The 20186-nt window shown below is 41.9% G+C and overlaps 1 protein-coding gene across 4 annotated transcripts in view; it reads left to right on the plus strand.

Annotated features, from left to right (window-relative positions):
• The window catches only part of CABIN1 (calcineurin binding protein 1), a 112013-nt gene extending 92489 nt beyond the window's left edge, over positions 1–19524 (plus strand). For 3 of the 4 annotated variants that reach the window (XM_084217100.1, XM_084217102.1, XM_084217101.1), the window contains 4 exons: positions 4185–4470; positions 15622–15786; positions 17462–17688; positions 18186–19524. In XM_084217100.1, the coding sequence (XP_084073226.1) occupies positions 4185–4470; positions 15622–15786; positions 17462–17688; positions 18186–18329 (822 nt within the window). In that variant the 3' untranslated portion in view covers positions 18330–19524. The remainder of the gene's footprint in view (positions 1–4184; positions 4471–15621; positions 15787–17461; positions 17689–18185) is intronic. The other variant, XM_084217103.1, reaches the window with a different exon arrangement.
• The last annotated feature ends 662 nt before the right edge of the window (positions 19525–20186 follow it).

Genomic DNA, 20186 nt, shown 5'->3' on the forward strand with positions numbered 1-20186 from the left:
TTGAGCAGGAGTTGGAGTGGTAATACTGTGGAATGTGGCCAGCATGTTGTTCAGGCAGTTTGTGTGGCAGGGGATGTTCTGGTGTCCTTTTAAAAAAAAAACCACCTTTGTGTGAGGTGGGTTCTGACTTCAGTCCCACTAGAGTGCTAAACTCAGGCATGGGAGTAACTGAAAAAAAAAAAAAAAAAAGAAATCACAAGAAAATGTTATGTAACAGTTGCAGTTCCAGCATCTTTCATTAGGAAACTTTTGTTGGGAAAGCTGTCACTTTCCCTTTCTGGAACATTTGGTTGTTAATTTTTCCCACAGCCACAGAGCAGTGAGCCCTCCCAAAAGCAGAGTGGGAAGGTTGCTGGAGGATTTCTTTGTTTTTCAAAATGTGTTTTTTAAAAACAGCAAGTGTGGTAAAAACAGACCCTTGGTCAGGTTCTCTGGTTTATGACTTCACAGGCTACAAAGTAAATTTTTTCTCATGTTTTATCTTAATGCTGGATTTCTTTTAGCTTCTGCTGAAGTGCCTCTCTGGGAAAATGTAGGGAGCTATTTTTTCCAGTAACATCTGTGAAAAAATTCTGCACTTTTGCTGATAATTTTATTGGTGAAAGGCTGTCCCAGTGCTGGATTTCCAGCATTTTCCTTCCTTGTTTTTACATCAGTTTTCAGCATGGGAAGGGTTTGTCCAGCACCTCTGTGAAGCTGAATGAACTCTTTGAGGAGTGTGCTGAAATAATCAAGGTTCTAACAAATAAAGAGACTGATTTTGTAACCCAAGTCAGAAGTAGTCACAATATTCACACAGCCATCCATCCTAGTTACTCATTTACATTCCAGCTTTATACATTCTTCAAAATCAAAACAGTTTTTGCTAGGTTTTTTAAAGAGAATTAAGATAGTGAGCTCTTTATGGAAGCAGTGGATCATCCATGACACCTCATTTGGATATTAATAATAAGCCTTAAATATTTCTTCTATCCACTTTGATGTAGCAGTCAATACAAAAGTGGTGCTGCAAACCCTTCAGTACCTCATGATTTTTAAAAACTCTAGAAGGAAGGCCAGTCTTGACTAGAGGAACCTGTAATTACAATGAAAGACAGGAAGAAATCAGAGAAGAGTTTTTATCTTAATTAATTTCTATTCATTTCTTCTGTAAGTAACACTAAAATTAGGAAATATTCATTTCTTCTTGGTGACTAAAGGCACTCTGCAATAGTGGTGGTAACAGAGGCACTGAGTGTGGTGAGATGGATTGGAGAGGGGAAAAGGAGAAGTTCTGAGTCACAACTGCCTGAGTTGAGTACCACAGCAAAGTAAAAACTAAAAAATAATCTTCTGATGAGAAACCACATAAAACACTGCTAAGGTTTGTCACTGCCTCTCCATTTCCTACTGTCTGTCTGTGGAAAACAATCTTTATTGTGCCTCACTGCTGGTTTAGCAGCAGAGACAGATGAACAAAAGGCTAATCCCAGGCTGCTGTGGTGGGTTTTTCTGGGTTTATTTCTCAGCTGGGTGTTAGGAGGTCCTGTGTTCCTGGAGATCTGCAGGAGGATGAAATGTGGCCCTTAAGTCCTGAGCTGTGTAGTTGGTGACATTCCCTGAGCTGCCTGTTGTGAGTAGCATCACCTGCTGATCAGAGGTGCTGGGATTCTTGCCCCTACACTAAACCCAAAATCTTTTAAAGAACATGTTCCTCTCTGTGCTGCTCATTTGGGCTTTGTGCTTCCAGCTTTTGGATGCTCCTCAGTTCCTGAGAGCAGTAAAAACACACAAAGCAGGTTTAAATCCCTTTTCCTAAGGCTCTGTGAGTTGCACAGAAACCAACAATGGGATTTTTAGTGCTTGGTTCTGATTTTAAAGAGAGGTTTCTCCTTTTTCTTCCACTCCCACCCCCTTTTTGGAGAAAAAAAAAAATCAGTGTGAGATTTTTTTTATTTTGTTTTTCCTCCCAAAGTCTTTGTTTCATTAGGTTGAAAAGAACCTGTCTGTTTACAGCAGCCTGACACAACTCTTCACCAGGTCACATCTGGAAAATTCCCTTTAAAGCATAAAAACAATAATTTTGGTGTTGCTTTCTTTTGTATAAGGCTGCACTTTTTGACTACACTTTAGAATTTTTGGTCATGGTTTTCCTGAATCAGAAACATCACGTTTGTTTCAGCTTCATTTTTATTTCTTTTTTTTAATAAAATGTTTCAATTCTCTGGAAAAAGAGCTGGGATGCTTCATCCTGGTGAGGAGAAGAATAATGGAGGATAAAGTTATGGAATTGTGGTCTTTAGCAGAAAGGAAGGAACCAGACAAGAGGCACCACTTAAAGTTGCAGCAAGAGAAATTTGGATGAAATGATTGGAAACAAATGTTCACTGGGAAGGTGGTAAAACACCAGAAAGGGGCCTGGAGAGGCTGTTCCATCTCCTTCCTTGGCAGGAAGGAGATGGAACTGGGAAGTTGGACTGGGGATCTCCAGAGGTCCCTCCCAGCAGCACTTATTCCAGGGGCTGCACTCTCTCTAATAATTTTTCATCTGAATACCATCCAATACTGCTGAGTTCCTTTCCAAATGTCTTTTTTCTGGCTCTGCAAATAGCTGAGCATTTTTTGTAGAAATCTCAGGTGCAGATCCATTTTTAACATCCATGTACCTAAGTAATACCTTCCTGTGTTTCTCCAGAAAAAAATCCTGGATACAATACAAGCCCAGAAATGTCAGGTTCTACATCACCCATTCTGCAAGTTAATGAAGTGCATGGGTGTGAAGGGCTTTCCCTTTAAATCACAGCTGAAAACATTTCCTCAAGTGATCTCACTTCTAGCTTAAGGCTTGCTTCTGCACTTTTATTTCCCCCAGGTTTGTGTCATCCCATTTGTGTGTTGAGACCTTTAGTTTTGGACCTGATGCTTTAAGCATCAGAAACTTGCTGCTTTCAGAGGCAGAACAGACCTTTTTTTGATCCAGTGTGGTAATTGTTGTGAATATAGCTGCTGGGGTTTTTTTGTGGGTTTGTTTTTGGGTTGGTTTTTTTTTTGTGTACACATAGAATCTGGCAGGTTTTAATTGTATGCTTTTTAGAGATTGATTAATCAAGTTCAGGAACTTCAAAAATACATTCTGCCAATTATTTTTTTTTAAATGTACTTGTGTGCTCTCTACCTTTGAATTTTAAGTATGCATTTTCTCCACCTGAAAGCTCCTCTGTTCTCTCAGTGAAATTCTCCTGACTTTTCTGGCTTTGTAATAAATCTTTGGTCATCTAGGACATTGGGGTCCAATTTGATTTTACATTTGACAGCTGAATCCTGTTTCTGTTTCAGACATTCTTACTCTTATCACCATGGTTAAAATGAGGGTTTTTTTTCTTGGTAGAGGTATGAGGCAAACAATTAAACATCTGAGAATTCTATCCGACTGCATCTTTTATGGTCCAGTAAATCTCCATTAAATGAAAGCTGTAGAGAATGTAAAATAAATGCTTTCTGTGGCCTCACAAGCAAGAATACTTTATTTGATTACTGATAAAAGTTACAGAGAAGATATTCATTTTATGGGTACTTTTATTCCCTTCTTTGGTGAATTTATGTCCCACTTCTACCTTCTGTCTGTATAATAAATGACACTGCATTCAGTTTTTAGCAGTGGCTCTTGGTGCCTCTCTTGCTGTGCACAGGCAGCAGATCAGCTGGACCTCAGTGTTATCAGTTCTGCACTTGTCAGGAATTCATGACTTGGGGTTATGCTCATCTCTTATTTCACAAGCGAATGCATTTTTCTATTTTCTCCATTTCTTCTCACATCATTCACTAAGAATTATTTCTTGTGATAATTTGCAAAGTCTCTTAAAGCAGTGCAGATCTGTTTTTTCAGGTCAAGCACTTGTCAATGTATTTTTAAATGAAAGAAATATGTTTCTGTTTACAGGAGATTGTAACTCATGCTTAATTACAGAGTTCAGGGAAGTATGTTATGTTGTGAGGGATGTGTTAAATTAAACTTTGTAAATGTGAATAAGTGTTCAAGTGCTAGTTTGATAAACAGAACAGAAAAATAATCCATAAAGGAGATTTCTTTAGAATAGTGATTGAGTCCTTGTTGTATTATATTCACTTTAAAGAGTGTTTTCTGCCCACAGGCAGCACAGCCAGTGACCTGCAGGCTCTTTCTCACTGCTCCCTTTTCTGTGCAGGCCACGGGAGAAGCGCCCACAACCCCAAAGCACCCCAAGGACACCCGAGAGAGCTTCTTCCCAGTAGCACCAGCCACGCTGCATCCCACCCCGGTGAATCCAGACACTGTGACTCCTGAAAACCTCCTGAGACTGAACGACCTGCATCCCAAATCCAAGCCAGCCTCTTCCTCCTCATCCTCCTCGTCCTCGGCCGGCTCGGCGCCGCCCGCGCCGGAGCCGCAGCGGGAGCCGGAGCAGCCCCGGGGCACAGAGGCTGCCCCCAGCATGGGGGAGGCTGCTCCTGGTAAGTCTCAGCCAGGAGCATCCTCCTGGCCCCCTCTGAGCAGATTGCACGTGCTGAGGTAGTGCCTGACTTGTGATTCTGTCCCCTTTGCTCATCGCTACAAAGGCTGCACAGGTTTTTGTCTAGGTCCTGAAGTGTAATCAATACATACTTGAGTTTATGGGATAGATTAAGAGTGACCACTCCATCTAACTTGTATGTGAAATCATGAAATAGCAGCCTGAAATAGTCATCTCTTTTAGAGACTTGAAGTCTCTAGCAGCATTAAAATGAAAATTATTTTGCTTTCTTCAATGAGTTGAGGATCCGTTTCTTTTAACGTTTAAAAAGATTTAAGGTAAAGTGATTACAATTAAAATAAACTGGTGAGCAGCCTAAATCTGTCTTAGAAGTGCTTGATTAGCATAATTAGCTGTGCAGCTCTCACTGCCCAGCATATGTGAGTGTGGAGATAGGTAACACTGATGAACAAGATTCTGCATGGTCTAGAAAGTTAGCTGATCATCACTATTATGTTTCACATTGCAGAAAAGAAACATCTGACAGGACCAGAATGGTGGAATATGTTATTTATAGCCCTGGTGTGGTTATGTGCCAGGTTAGAGCACAGGAAATGATTGAAGAAGCCAAACAAATGTTATTTATTCTAGAGCATGATTGTGTGATTTGTTGATGACTGTATTATGTAATTGGTCCTATACAGTTTTCTAGATGAGGGAAGAATAAATGAGAATGCTGTCACTTGCTTTAGTGCTGTCATGGCAGGCTGGCTTGTTAGCAGACAAAAAAATCTCTGTGCTGGGCAATACTGATCCACTTTGGGGAGTGAAATAAGATTAGACCCAATTCCAGGCTTGCCTTGGGTGCCCAAAGAGGGGATTGGCAATATTTGTGGGACACTGTGCACGTTAAGGTGGCACAGCACCTGCCACGGGCTGTCCTTTGTTGCAACTTCAGCAGAAGCACTGTCTGAAAAAGCATCTGCTGCTGCCTGTGCTCACTCCATCTGTTTACAAACCTGGGCCCAGCACTACTCACCAAATGCCTTAGACAAGTCAGGGGAGCCCAGATAAAGTTATGAATGAAACACTTATAGAACAGGTACTGTGGAAAATGATGCATGAAGAGACAGTGGAGAGAGTGGAGTGTCCAGATTTGTGAGACAGGATGTTTTCTTAGTTTGGAATTGTGACTTTGTAAAGTTTTTGTCTTTATGCTCCTGCTATGTCATTTCTTTCCTTATGTAATCAGCTTTGTTATTTGAATGCACATAGTCTGAATTCATCAGCAGTGAAGAGCAAGTTAGGGAGAAATAGGTTTTCCCAATTTGCTAATCTCTGAGTACAGAACAAAACTGAAATTTAACATCCAGTATCAGTTGTATTGTCTAATTTTCCTTTTTCACCATTCCAGGGAGAGATTGTCTTAGGAAAGGAAAAGGGGGGAGTGATGAGGGAGGAATGGCTTAGTCTGTGTGTAAATCACATTTGTTACCGTCCTTGGGAAGCAAAAGAATGGAGTTGCCTGGTGTCAGAAGATGTCTTGTCTGGCTTGCTCAGCAGGGAGTAATTTGGGTTTGTGCCTAGACAACAGGGGAGGAAAAACTGAATCCTCTGTGAGGCTGTTATGGACTTGCTAAGGAGGCTAGTGTAGGAATGACAATGCTGGTAAGAACTCATGCATTCTTCTGGTTTTCAAACAGAACTCTGGAGCATTTCTGATGTGCTTTCCTCTCTGCAACTCCCCAGGCCACCTTGCAGTGATTGGAACATTTATTGTAATCTTTTGACTTTCTGGGCTTTGTTAAGGTTGTAGAGTTTGATATTGTTCATTCTCCTTTGATGTTTTCTGTACATCATTTTGGTTGAGGGAGATGGAAGGGTTAGCTGCCAGAATTACACCCCTGAAACTGAACATCAAGGGGCTCTCTCTGCAAAGCTCAGTGCTGAATGCTGAGTTGTATCTGGTTCTCAGCCCTACCTGACAGGTCATTTCTCTAGCTGAGAGAGACACCAATTACTGCTGTGTCCTTTCTTCCTCTTTTCTTTTTAATTCTCCTACCTTTGCATCCACCTTCTCTGAAAAGAACTAGTTAGAATTCTGTTACAACCCTTTTTCACCTGCCTTCCTTTAGTTCTGTTTGGGTAAAAACTCCTCCCATTTTTAGAGTAAACTGTTTCAACTTTTTTGTCTCATAACTTCTACCTGTACCTGCTTATTCGTGTGGAGATATTACACATCAGAGAGTATTAGCTGCTCTCATTTTTTCTGATTTCACCCAGGAAAAGGAGTTGTTTTTCCAAGCATTGTTGATGCTGTGCCACTCATTTCTGATGTCCCATTTTCCTGGGACTTTGTCTGGTGCATGACTGATGGTGCAGCATGGTGGAGCCCAGCAGCAGAGGGGTGATGGTGGCAGTTTCAGCAAGACACCTTCCTACATCTGGGTAAAAATGTGCTTGGGACTCTGAGCCTTCCTAGCCCAGCCTAACATTTCTCTGGGGAAGCTAAAATAGGACAATTAAGGTAAAGCCCCTCCAGCCTGTCACACTGTTCCAGTATTACATGGTTCTAAATTGCTGAAAAATCTTGACATTTTCTTCTTGGCTGTCCTTATTGCAATAATGATTTTTATGAGGAATGAACAGGAAGACATTCACATTTGAGTTCTGATACCAAGAGAAGGTTTTTATACCTGGAGTTATTTAAAGTTCAGTGTTTTGCTTAAAGCCAGCTATTTGCCAAGTTGGAATATAAAATCCAAGTAGAAGACTCCCCACTATTATTTTTTTGTCCATTTAAGGCCTAAGCAGTTCAATATGAAAGCAAGGTCATGGTAAAGCTCTCCAAACTTAGAAACTCAAAGCTAGGGAAGACAATTCTTTGTGTTCTGCAGGGAAGTGGCACTCCATAAGCCATGGGAATATCCTGCTGTAATTTCAGATGTTTGTGAAATGGGCACAACAGGGGAAGAAGAGGTGTAAATATAGTTCAGCCTGTAGAACCTTGAGAGTTTCAGAAGCACAAGAAATAAATCCAAGTGAGGACAGTTGCATGGAAAGATAAGCAGACTCTTGCACAGACAGCAATGAAGTTAAATTGTTTTAGTGTGTGCAGGCAGCTGCAGAATCCTTGAAAGGCAAATGTTGCAAGTAAAGAGGGATTTGAAGTGGGAAGTCCTAAGAATTCAAGAACACTCAGTAGTGCTGGAATGTGACATTTGACCCTGTAGGATACCTGGGTGCTGCAGTCACAGGAGAGCTTTGAGGTGTAAGGAGCATATTTGCCCTGAAGTCTACAACTTAGTTTATTTTAGCAACTGAGGCATGACTTTGGGTTCTCAGAAGACTGAGGAACTGAATGTTTTCCTGAGGCATCACTACAGAGAATGTAAACCATCATTTTGCACTGGCAGCATCTCCTGTATTAAAGCAGTGCATGGCACAAGGGCCCAGCTTGATTCCTTGCAGTTTCTGGATACTCAAACATCAGTGGGCATCCACAATTCCTGTTCCTGGGTGAAATAATTGGGAAATAATTCCTGTTCCTGGGTGAAATCATTGTGAAATAATTCCTGTTCCTGGGTGAAATAATTGGGAAATAATTCCTGTTCCTGGCTGAAATAATGGAGCTTGTACTTTGCCATCAGAAGTTGAGCTTAACCTCATACTGGTCTCAGTGGCTCCTGAGTTTGCTTATCATGGATTTCCAAAGACAAACACAGATTTTAAGAGCCTGTAGTTCAGTGTTTTGACAACTTTTCTTCTTACACAGAAGTATTTGGCCCTGTTGTCCATATCTTATTTTAACTTTGCATTACAATTCAAATTTTCAGGTACTTTTAAAATGACTGTGAGTAGTAACATTCAACCCTCTTAATTGCAGTCAGTGTCTTACCTTGTTTTTCCTGTTGAATTCAAAATTGTGCTGTAGAGAGTTTTCTCAACAAATGACTCAAAAAAAGATGAAACAGAAAAAAGTTAGGCAGGTCAAGGACCTGTGGCCTCATGTGAGCCACCTTCAGATTGCAGTTACTTGGCATGGAGCTTCTGTCTTTGTGTGTTCTTCTGCTCTGTTTTCTTGTGGCACTTGTGTGCATCTTCCTTTCACTACTTTCTCCTCAGTTTCTTGAGGAGAATGTTGACTTGTTGACTTGTTCTGGTTTTTGGCAGCTCTCTTCCTCAGTTCCCAAGGCTGGATTTCTCCTAGGCTTTAAAACCTCTTCTTGAAATGCTGGGGTAGAAGCTCCTGCCCACCTGTGAGTGACTGGAGAGTCATCAGTGGGAATCAGGCAGGCTTCCCCAGTGAGCTCTGCAGCTGCTTCAGCCTCCTTGGCTCTGCTATTCTCACTTCCCCTTGTCTCATCCATGCTTTGTGTGAAGCTTTTTATTTTTCACAATGGGTGCACTCTGAAAACAACTTGACTGCTGAATGTCAGCAGGGGTTTCCTGTTTGGGAATGACTTCTTAATTCCTTTTTGCAGAGCTCAGACAGTACCAGTCAGTCCTGGCTCTTCCTCTGCCCTTTGGAAAAGTGTGCTGATTTACCTCCTGTCGAAACAAACTCATTCCACAGCAATTTTTCAGTACACTTAATGGCTATTTTTGATATCTACACTTCAGATTCCTGAAGTTTTATTTACTCAATCCAGTGTAGTGCAGGAAATATTAAAACTGTCATAATTTTTATGTTCCTCTGTTGGATCAGTAAGAACAAATAGGGCAGGGGCCAGCAGAGGCAGGTGAGGTGATGGTTGGAAGCCAAGGTTTAGCACCCAGGGCAGGTCTGTGCTCCAGGAGCCTCTCTAGCCCTGTGCACTCTTAAATCTCCCTGGGCAGCCACTGCCCTGTGGATGTCTTGCACTACTGAAACACATTTTTTGGAGATTTTTGTAAAGGAGCATGGTAGCAAAGCTTTATGGTTGCAATATGGTTCAGTTTCACTAGTTTTAGATTGCTGTCAGCAGCATAAAATTTACATATATTCCTGCACAAAGGCAGACTGAAGAGAGATGTAGTTATAAGTCCTCTGCACAGGTATTGTGTTGCTTACAAAGTACTTAGAAAATTGTGGGGTGTCATTACATTCACTTCAGAGATTTTTCTGCCAGCTGCTTTTGCTAATTTCCTTGTGCTTAGCTGGCTGTCAGGGCAGGGGAGGGTGAAATCCTGATGGTAAGGGGAAGCTCTTGCAGCTTTTGTTAGGCAACTCATAGAGAAATTCCAGAAGCAGGAGCCTGCAAATGACTGTTCCTGTCCACAGGTGCTGCTGTGATGCTCTCCAGATGATGTGTCCTTGCTGAGCCAGATATTAAACAAATATCAATTAGCTGGGTTTTGATAAAGCCATTGGAATGCTCATGGAGTTGAATATCAGGCTGTTGTCTTTTTGATCTAGGCCCATTGTTTTGTTTGACAAAAAAAAAAAAGAAAGTTAGGATTGAGCTTCAGGGTTTTTCTTTACCTACATGCATGTCAGGTTTCTGCACCTCTAGGACAGCTGGTGGGGGCAGGAGATGGTTTTGGACCCAGGAATTCTGCTGTCTCTGCTGTCACACTGGCCCCAGCGTGGCTGTCAGAGGGATCTGGGAGCTGGCATGGGCCAGGGACTATTCCAGGGAAGCTTTTTCCAAGCAGCATTTTAAATTTTAGTCTCATTAATGGTCTGTGACAGCCGAGCTCAGCATTAGGAAGAGTTTTGGGGGGTGTCTCATTTGACTGTACAGTACACTCTCCCTGGCCAGGACCTAGTGATAAATATAGCACTGTGCTGTGCTATTGCACTGCAAACTTCTGTTCACCAGACTGCTTGAATTTCTTTTCTTTCAGGGCCAATAGAACTTGTGTTCTGCAGCTTTTTGCCTCCAAAATTACACCAATGCTTAATTTTTAACATACGACTTTGTGTGTCAGCTTTGAATGTAATTTCCTGCATTTGGCATTTCAAGTCAAATACTCCTTTCTACAGCTATATGCACTAAAGGCACTTGGCAGTGCCTTCTTAGAAATAAATTTAATAGCAGGATATTTGGAATGAATGTAGAGAAAGCAAGGCTACCAAGTGTACCTGCCACATGCTGTGATGAGCTGGGAGCCCTCTCTGTCTGCTGTGCTGTGGTACCTCATGGCTAAAGGCTCTGTTGTTTCTGTGTTTCTGCATCTTAACTCTGTTCAGCTGAGCCAACCCCTGTTCCAGTGCAGTCTTTCTGCTGACTTAGTAGCACAGCTCATAAGGAAACTCTGAGCTCCTTCAAATTCAAGCTTTCCATGGCCTTTGCAACTGCTGTGTGGGGAAAAAAGCTGTATTAATTCCCAGCACGCTGGAGAGCGAGGCAGATGGAATAGAGAAAGTGAATTGTTTTCACATTAGTATTATTCCTTGGAAATGTGGTAAGATACTTCCTCCACTATGTCAGGGAGCAGAGGATCAGACGTGTTTCCATCGAGTGGAAAAAAAAATAAAATATTGCCTGCCTTGTAGAGCAGATGAGTTGTGAACAGTTGTGTGTGCTGTGGGTGGCCAGCAGTGCAGAGTAAACCAGTTGTTACTGGGACTGGGAAGAGAAGTGTTGCCTGGAGGCTGGAGGCACACAGAATCCAATCCTTACTCTTTGGAAGCAGTTGGAAGGCAAGGTAGTACAGACCAGCTCAATCCTTCTGATGTGTTTTCAGGCTTTTTGTCCTGACACAGGGAACTGCTGGGGAAGGGCTTTTGCAGAGGGATGAAGGCAAGGTGGTGCAAGTGCTTTATTTAAGCACTTGAGGTTGTTGTCTGACCACTTCTCCTGTGTTTGCTTTTGAAATGCTGTTACTATTTTGTCCTGCAGTTCAAAGCTCAGCTCCTTCTTCTTTCCTATAATGAAATGATGCTTTGTGCACGGACTCTGTGTTGCCTGTATTCTTTAACATATCTATTCTGTAATGCTTCTGTTAGAAACTGGAAAATGTTTTTTCCAGGTGCTAGTCACATTTTCTGGGCTTGTCTTCCAGTTGTAATGTCAGAGGTTTAGTGCATGACTGAAGAATTTTTTCAAACTCCATACAAAATGTTTTATAACCCCGATGCTAATGCCTCATACCTGACAGCACGATGCAATCAAAGCAGCAAGTGTTCAGTGTAGAGGGACCAGAGCAGCTGCTCCCTGCTTACACTAGCACTGCTTTTAAACTTTCTCCACATCTCCCAATCGCCAAGGGATTATTTTTGCCGGCGTTATTTTTGATTTTTCTGTGCAGCAGAATAGCAGAGCGAGCGGTGTGGGTACAGGAGCGGTTGCAGGGTTGTGTAATCAGCGTGTTGATAGTGTGTGGATGAATGCATGTGTGCATTCTGTGGTGGGGAGCTGGGAGAGGATATTAACTGTGATGAAGTCATGAACCCAGGCGCCCGCTATAGGCATCTGCAAACACTGGTTACCCTGGCAACAAGTGGGAAGAGGTTGGAGAGGAAAGCTGGAGTAGGTTGTTGCATTGAATTGTTTCTTCCTCACTAAAGCAGGGAGATGTTGAAAGGTATGATGTCCCTCTTTCTGTGTCGTGTACTATTTTATATGGATTTAGGCAGTTGTTGGGAAAGGGAAGGCTAAAAAAAAAAAAATTCTTGTAATGCAGCTCGATTGGAGAGGAACTTTTCAGTATCAATAGTGACGTGCATTGCAAATCTGTGCTTTTCTCTGTGTGCTTAATTTCTGTGTCTTGTGTTGTGAGAGTGCTAAATGGGTCTCCAGAGTACAGCACCTGCCCCATCCTCTGCCTGGGGACAAGTGCCTCTTGCATATTAGATCTTCAGAAACTGGTTTGATTTTCAACTGGGTTTGTAGAGCTAATGTTTGAAAACCTGCCAAGACAGTACAAGTACAGGGTAATACCAGAAGATTTATTAACTGATATTAAATCTGAGCTTCTGAGCACCCTCAGAATGTGCTGCACTTATATTCTGGCGTTCTCACACTTGTGCAGAATATTGTGGCTCAGGAGTTCGTGGAGTCTTTACCTCCCTGGGGAAAGTTTTTATTAGAAGAACTAGGACATTATGTTCAGGGCTTTAACAGCATCTTCCTCAAAACAAATATTAAAATATTCTCTTCAGAAATCTGTTTTAGACAAATAATGAGGAGATCCAGCTGTATATTCTTGATTGTCCTTCCTTGTTTTGACCTTTTTGTCTATAATGAAAAAAGAACAAATATCTATGCAATATATTAAAGTATAAATTATAATATGTACACCGAAACAACCAATTCTTGCTTTTTTCAAAAAGCCTAAGAAATATTTTGTTTATTAACTTTATTTTTAGCTTGATCACTTGAATGGCATTGTTTCTATTTAAACAAAAAACCCTAAAATTTCATGGTCCTGAAAGAATAAAGTGTACGACCCAGTCAGGGAATAGAATTCTGTGACTGTATTGAACATCTCTGACAGCAAGGGATTGATTAACAGTGCTTCTTGATTTCTATTGTACTGAGAGGCACATTCTAATAGAATATTAACAAATATTGTTTCCAGAAGTGCAGTGATAGAAATGCACAGTGTGCTGGACTCGTGCCCTTTCATTTCCATTCACTTCTACATTAAAAATTGCTGCCAGATATTTTATTCAAATATAACTCTAATTTTACTGCACTGTAGAACTGCATCTTCAAAACTTGAAAAATATATTCTGGAAGATGGAGATGTGTATGATGATGCTGATAGCTCTTGAGAGAGCACAGACTGATACCAGTCTAGTAGCATCTTCCTAGAATTAGACTGCTCAAAAGAGCTTTTGTCAGTGGGCCATAATTTAGTTAAAATAAAGTACAGCAAATCAGTTTAAGCAATGATATATCTTATAATCAAACAAATATTGTAATCAGCATAAGAAGCAGAGTTTTGTCATTAAATAATAATGCAAATCAGAGCTCTTACTCTATATTGTGAACTAATAAGTCCCTAATGTGGTTAAGTAGTGGAGTAGATACAAAACTGCTCTCAGTTAGCAGTATAGTTGAGGCTGTAGGATTTGCAGTTTGTTTGTGTATTTCTGTACCTGCTAAGTTAATTACTGGTTTGTATTCTGGGTAAATAAGTGGATAAGAAAGAATTCTGTTAGTACTTACCCTACTTTAGATGGTGATAGTAAGTTAAAAATGAGTTGACTTCTCCTCTGTGTTGTGGAGTAATCTGAAATCATCATCATTTTCATCCTGCTTTTCTTCAGATGTTGTTGTAGCCATGTCAGTGTGGGAGTGCTCTGGGTTCAGCCTGCAGCCCGTGGTCAGCCCCAGCAGTGGGGTGGGATGGGATCCATGGCATGGGATCCATGGCATGGGATGGGATGTGGATGTGCTGGCCTGGGGCTGCTCCTTTGGCACATGGGCTTAAACCCCCTGAGTGCTGCTGGAAAGGGCAGGCAAGACCTTCAGCAGGGATCCTTCAGCTGTCCTCAGCTTCTTCAGAAGGGAAACAATGCTTTGGGATTTTCCTACTCGAGCTTCCTGCAGTTAAGCACTTCCTTCTGCCTTGTTCTCAGCTGATTTGGTCTATTAATACATGTATAGATGCAAGCATTATTTTCCTACTTCCAGTGCTGTGTTTTGAAGTATCCAGAGAGAAATGTGCAGGAGGGTGCTGAGAATGAGAAGCACATTCATCTGCATTAGGCTGTTCCATTTTGTGCTGGATAGTGAGTGGAACATCTCAGAACAGGAGCTGCCTGTGAACTGTGCTGTAGTGGGTGACCTTTCCTTTTTGGGAGCTATTGGACACTTCTCTACGAGCAATCTCATTTATCTTAAGGGTTATGTGAGCTTTCAGCTTTTTCTTTACCTATGGAAATTAGTGGATGAAAGAACAGCCTGCTTTCCTGAGCTTTTTTTCATAGGTTTTTCAAGAACCATAGAAATGATAACTCTTTTAAAAAGTTGCATCTTTCAAACTGCGTAGATCAGACTGTTAAGCTGTGATGTTTTCTGAAGCAGTTTCTGCAAGGGGAACTCTTGTACAGGAGAATATTACCATGGTAAATTCCGAGATCTTCTCTATATTGGTGGAGATGGAGAAGTGTTTTCAACACTTGAGGGGGTGGGAGCAGTTTTCCAATGAAGAAAAGTTAAAATATGTATTCCTTTTTAAGACGTTGCATGGTCAAAATCCCAAATTAATTTAGAGCATTGCCATACAAAGAATTTTAGAGCAAGTGAGACTGTGACTATCCACTGCATGTGCTGGTCCATGATAGCTGCCTGTGCAACCTTAGCCTGTGGAAACTCAAATTAGACCAGGCAGCCCTCTGTTTTTTTGAAGAATGTCTTCATTTTTAAGAGAGAATAAGAGCTTGTTTTGTGTCCATAGCCTTGAAATGGTCACTGCCCTGCCCCACGAGGGTCTTGGAGTTCAGTGAAAATGATTCCTGCAATGTACAAGGTGCAGCTCAGCGTGTCAGAAAGCTGGTTTTACACTGCACTCATTTGAAAGCAGGTACAGCTGGTACAGAATAACAAGGCTGTACACACATGGATTCTGAGTTACAAACATCCCAGGCTCTAGAATAGCAGAAGGTGGGAATTTTAGGCTGATGTATTTATAGAGGTGCAGTGGATGTATCAGTGAAGAGTGGGCATTCAGGATCACTTGATATTGCTTTCATGAGAAATGGATTTGGCCCTGGTAGTGGATGTTCACAGTAATGAGCCTTCCTTAGCACTGAGCTGTGCTCAGTGTGGCAGGTACCTGTGGCTGGAGATCAGAGAGGGCCCCATTGATCACAGCTGCTCCTTCATTAAGGGTGATGGATTTTGCTCTGCACGTGGCAGCTCTTCCTCCCAGCCCTCACAGCTCCAAAGGAAGCTCAGCTCAGCTCATGCTCAGCTCCCTGTGTTTCTGCAGATGTGCAGAGATGACAAAATGTCAACCTCAACATTTTTTTCCTTCGCTTTTTAAATGACATTTACCTTTTTTAAAGGGTTTGAATTGATGGCACTAATATGAAAAAGTTGCCTTTGCCATCTTAACTTGCCAATATTTAATTTCACTCAGTCGTGTTATGGTTTAGAAGCAGAGCAAGGGTTAAAAGGATTTTTCTACCTGTTGGTTAGACAGCAAAAGGATTGAGGCTTAGGAGAGAGATCAGGATGTCTCTTAATCTGTGAATTATATTTCATTACTAAAGAGGAAGAAGAGCTTGAAGTGCCTTTGGAGGGGCTTGGATTTCAGCAGCAGGAGTCCCGGCTTTGTCAGCAGATGAAAATGGCGACGGTCGCGCCACCGCCAGAGCCTGTGTGCTGGCACGTGGAGCCCGTGCCCAGCACAAATTCAGGACATGTTTGTACCCCAGGTAGGAGCTTCCTGTGCCTCAGGCCATTCTGAGATGGGGTGGTGAGCTGTGCATCGTCTGTAGGCTGGGATTGGCGTGCCTCAGTTTCTCTGCCTGCCTGGTGCTGCAGAGTTCGGGTGCGTTCCTGGCAGGGCAGGAGCCCTCTCATCCCTTGGTGGGCATTCTGCTTGCTGCATGTCTGGCATGCTAAATACCAGGGCAGCAATGCCAAATAAAAACCCTCCAGTACCAGCTTTCAGTGTGCATCCTTTAAAGCAGAGTTTTTCTTTTCCTTGCAGTCTCATATGGGGCAGTATGGTAACAGTTTGGATTGCACTGTTGGGATATTTAGCAGAAGGAAATGGTTTTTCACAAAACCGACTCAGTCTAAGTAAACATAAAAACCAGCATTACAGCAGTTAGTGTGTTCTATCCCTCCTCTGCCCTCTTCCCAAGAGAAGAAGTTGGTGTTTTAATTAAAAAAAATGTAAAACCTGGTATTTCAGGCAAGCATAATCTAGATTTTCATGTTGGGGTATCTTGTTTTTCCTTATTTGTGAGAGCAGATTATCCTGTGTCTGATTACTGTCTGGAGGGATTGGCTGCCCATGGAGATGGGTCACTGACCTTGATGGAAAGCCATGCCTCATCTCTTGTGGCAGCTCTTACATTCCTGTGTGCTGTTGAGAACATGCAATTCAATTCTACATCCCTTAGTATTTTGCTCTGCTGCTGCCTGTTTCTAGGCTAGCATTAGGAAACTGGCATTTTATTTTGCTGTGTGTAAGTGGCCGTGTCCATTCCCAATATCTGCCAGAGATGCATTTGACAACACTGAATCTGAAAAAATGTATGTGAACATCTGTCATTATTACCAGATTGAGAAAGGCTCTGGTCTTTCCATTTATATAGTTTCTAAAAAATAATTTGGGCTCCACGGGAAGCAGCATTATTAGTAAGAAATCTCTTTGAACAAATACTCAGTTTTTAACATTGCAGCATTGTCATCTCCTGGTTATTGTTGTGTACAGATAATTTTGTAATGTGATAGTGCCTGGGGAAGGGCTGGATCCTTCTGGTGAGATGTACTCAATAAACACTCTGAGAAAGCTTGCACTGTAGAGGCCCCAAGCTGAGGCACTGGGGGGGGATGTGGGAATGATGCTCAGCAGTGTGGGAGCCAGTGGCATGAGCACACCAAGGAGGCAGGATTATGGCAGGAACTGTAGTGGGGAAATTCTGACAAGTGTTACCAGAGATTTTTCTCTAATTGTTGAAGAGTTGCTCTCTCAGTAATTGAAGAGACATTGCTGTGGTGGAGGAAATGAAGACTCCTAAGTAAAGCAGGAGAGCTTTGTTTGTTGCATGGCAGGGTGGAGAGACAGGAGATGATTGCATCTGGCCCAGTGGGAGGATGGTGCTTGCAGTAAATGTAGATGGCCAGTGCTGCACTAGCATTTGTTGTGCTTGGGCAGGTTCAGTTTCTGACATCCAGTAAGATATTTCTTAATTACTGTTGGTTTCCAGTTGTCATTGCACAATCTTTTTTCTGGTTCTAAGCTTTGCTCATTGCAAGGCTTGAAGAAAAGCCTTTTGAGCCAGCCTTACATCTAACAATGAACTCTTCCCTCTTCTTTGACATCTGAAATCCTAGATAACTTCCTAACATATTTTTTCCTTGCTGTTTTCTGTTTAGCCTCCAGTTCCAAGCCTGAACTCAGCTCCAGTTCACAGACTTTGGGAAGTCAGCAGAACAAGACAGATGGCACCCGAGTAAAAACTCGCATTCTGCCCAACATGCCAAAGCTTTTCATACCTTCATCTGTCACCAAATTTCCACCTGAGATCACTGTCACTCCACCCACTCCCACCCTCCTTTCTCCAAAGGGCAGCATTTCAGAAGAGACCAAGCAAAAATTAAAGGTAATAAAAGGGAAACAGTAATTTTTTAGATTATTGTTTTTATCTTAATTCTCCCCTCAATAAAATACTTGTATGAAAGAAGCAACAGCTCATGTCCCCAGTTCATAACTAGAGGTAGATAAGTAGTGGAAGGAGGTGCTAGCTCTTAGCAGCAGGAGCCAGTTCTTAAAGGACTGGTGAAGTACTGGCTGTGGGTGAAATGAGAGCTATTCTAGTCCCTATCTCTTTTCTGAGGGATTTGGAAAAAATTTCAGAAATGGCTGAGTGACCTAGTGCAGCCATTGCAGTTCTTAGATGAGTGGAAGCTGCCAGAACTTTAACTGTGGGGAAGCCTACTGGTAAATGTTGTGTGGTTTTACATTAGGATGACATCCTTTATCAACACAAGGCAGTTACTGAATGTGAAGGAATAGCAACCAGTGGGCTTTTGTCCCTGTGCTCATGGGTTTATCCTGACTATTTAGCAATATATTCTCTCTCTCTCTTTTTGGGATCAGTCTGCTATTTTGTCTGCTCAGTCTGCAGCGAATGTAAAGAAGGAGAGCCTTTGTCAGCCAGCTTTGGAAATCTTAGAGACCTCAAGCCAGGAGTCCTCACTGGAAAGTGATACTGATGAAGATGATGACTACATGGACATATGAATGAATTCTGGCCATCATCAACACCAACCACATAACCATTCTTCTTGTTGCCAGCATCTCTGGAAGTTGAAACATCTTCATTGGCATTACTCTCCATTTAATTGGCATCATTGTCTTCTTCACTTTCATTCCCTTTGTTATCACCACAGCCACTTGTATTGCCTTCAGACTCTTGGCCATGCTCCCCATCGTGGTGCTTGACAGAAAGAATGATTGGTTGTTCACCAGGCAGTTGGTAAATCTGGATCACACTGTCACCAGGAACTTCAGTAAACACAAGGATGTTTTGAGCTGCAGTTCTTATCTCTCTGCTGTTCCTGCTTCTCCAAACCAGAGCCTTGGGAGTTGCTCCAGTAGCTCTTTCCTTCAGTGTTTTCCTCCTTTTAGTTGTCTTGTATTTTCCCCCTCTAGCTAAGTTTTTCTCCCAGTAATTCAGCAACCTGATGTCTGTCTAACCATGCCATGATTAATCCAACAGCTCCTTCTAAGGTGAATGGAGTAGGAAAAATTTGCTGAGCTGGTAGAGATTTTAATTGCATCAAGAAAATCTGTGGCTTTGTCATAGGGCAAGGAGGGTGAGCTGAGGGTCTGTCAGCTCCTTCACACTGCTGGGGGCTTGGTTGGAACTTGACTCTTTCAAACAGACAAAAGAACCACCAGCTTTTCCAGGCAGACACAGAGGGTGGTCTCCTGTTTGTGCTCATTTCACACCAATGTATGAGGTCCAGCAAAATTTATCTACCTGAATGTTGGCTTAAAGAACTGATCTTTCCAGAATTGTCTTACAGTCCTTTCTCTTCTAATGCCTTGGACAAGCATTTTGAATTGGGGGCTAGATGATATTTTTATGGTGGTATTGAAAAAAAAAAAAAAAACTTGAAAGATTTCAGTACCATTTCAGTAATGTCTGTTTTTTACAGAATGACACGAAAAGGTGTTTTTTATCTATCTGCAGAGGGACTGCTCACAGTTATTTATATGAGAAAATAATGGTAACAAAAATCCTTTTTTTTTTTTTTCTACTGAATGTTAACTTTGTAAAATAATGAATGCAAACCATGCAAAAAAAAGACGTCACACACTATATATACACTGCGTGCTCCCACACACATATATATATGTGTATGTACATATATATATGTCTGTACATGAAAACAGAAACTGCATACAGCTTGCAATGTCGGGTTTCTTTGTGTTTGGGGGGTTGGTTTTCTGTAAAATGCAGAGCTTTGTATAAACCTTTGGGTTTCTTTTCTAATAAAGTTGAAATGCACTGTTGTCTCTGTTTGTTTGAGAGGGCACAAGGTGCTGTGGTTCTGGAAGAGCACTGCTCCTCTTTCCTTTTATTTTTTGGGTAACAAAAAAGGGGTTGGGGGGACTTGATGGGAGCCCCTTTATTTTCAGAGGACTGCCAGAGCTCTTGGGGTGGGTTTGGTGTGTGTGACCCTGAACCCAGTGTTGCCAAGGTTGCTGCAGTGGGTTCAGTTCCCCACTGAGATGTGAATTCTTTTCCACCCATCTTGGTGTCATTGAAAGCTGATGAGCAGCATAAGAGGGAAGACACCACATGGGAACAGGATCACACAGGATATTTGGCACTTGATCCATTATTACAGTGATTGATCTCATTGATAGGAATGATAAATGGACTGTGGATAAAAAGAAGCTGCAGCAAACTTTGAATTGCAAGGTTGTTCTCAAATTCTGGGGGTTTTGTTTTGGAGAAAATGTGGTTTACAAGGAAGTGAGCTTGTCCATTTTGGATGTGTTGGCAACTATTTGTGTCACTTGTTCACTTGCTACAAGTGATAGGTGAAGTGAGTGCAATTGATACAGAAAAGATGAGCAAATGATGGT

Source organism: Fringilla coelebs (genome assembly GCF_963513975.1).
Source record: "Fringilla coelebs genome assembly, chromosome: 17".
Lineage (NCBI taxonomy): Eukaryota > Metazoa > Chordata > Aves > Passeriformes > Fringillidae > Fringilla > Fringilla coelebs.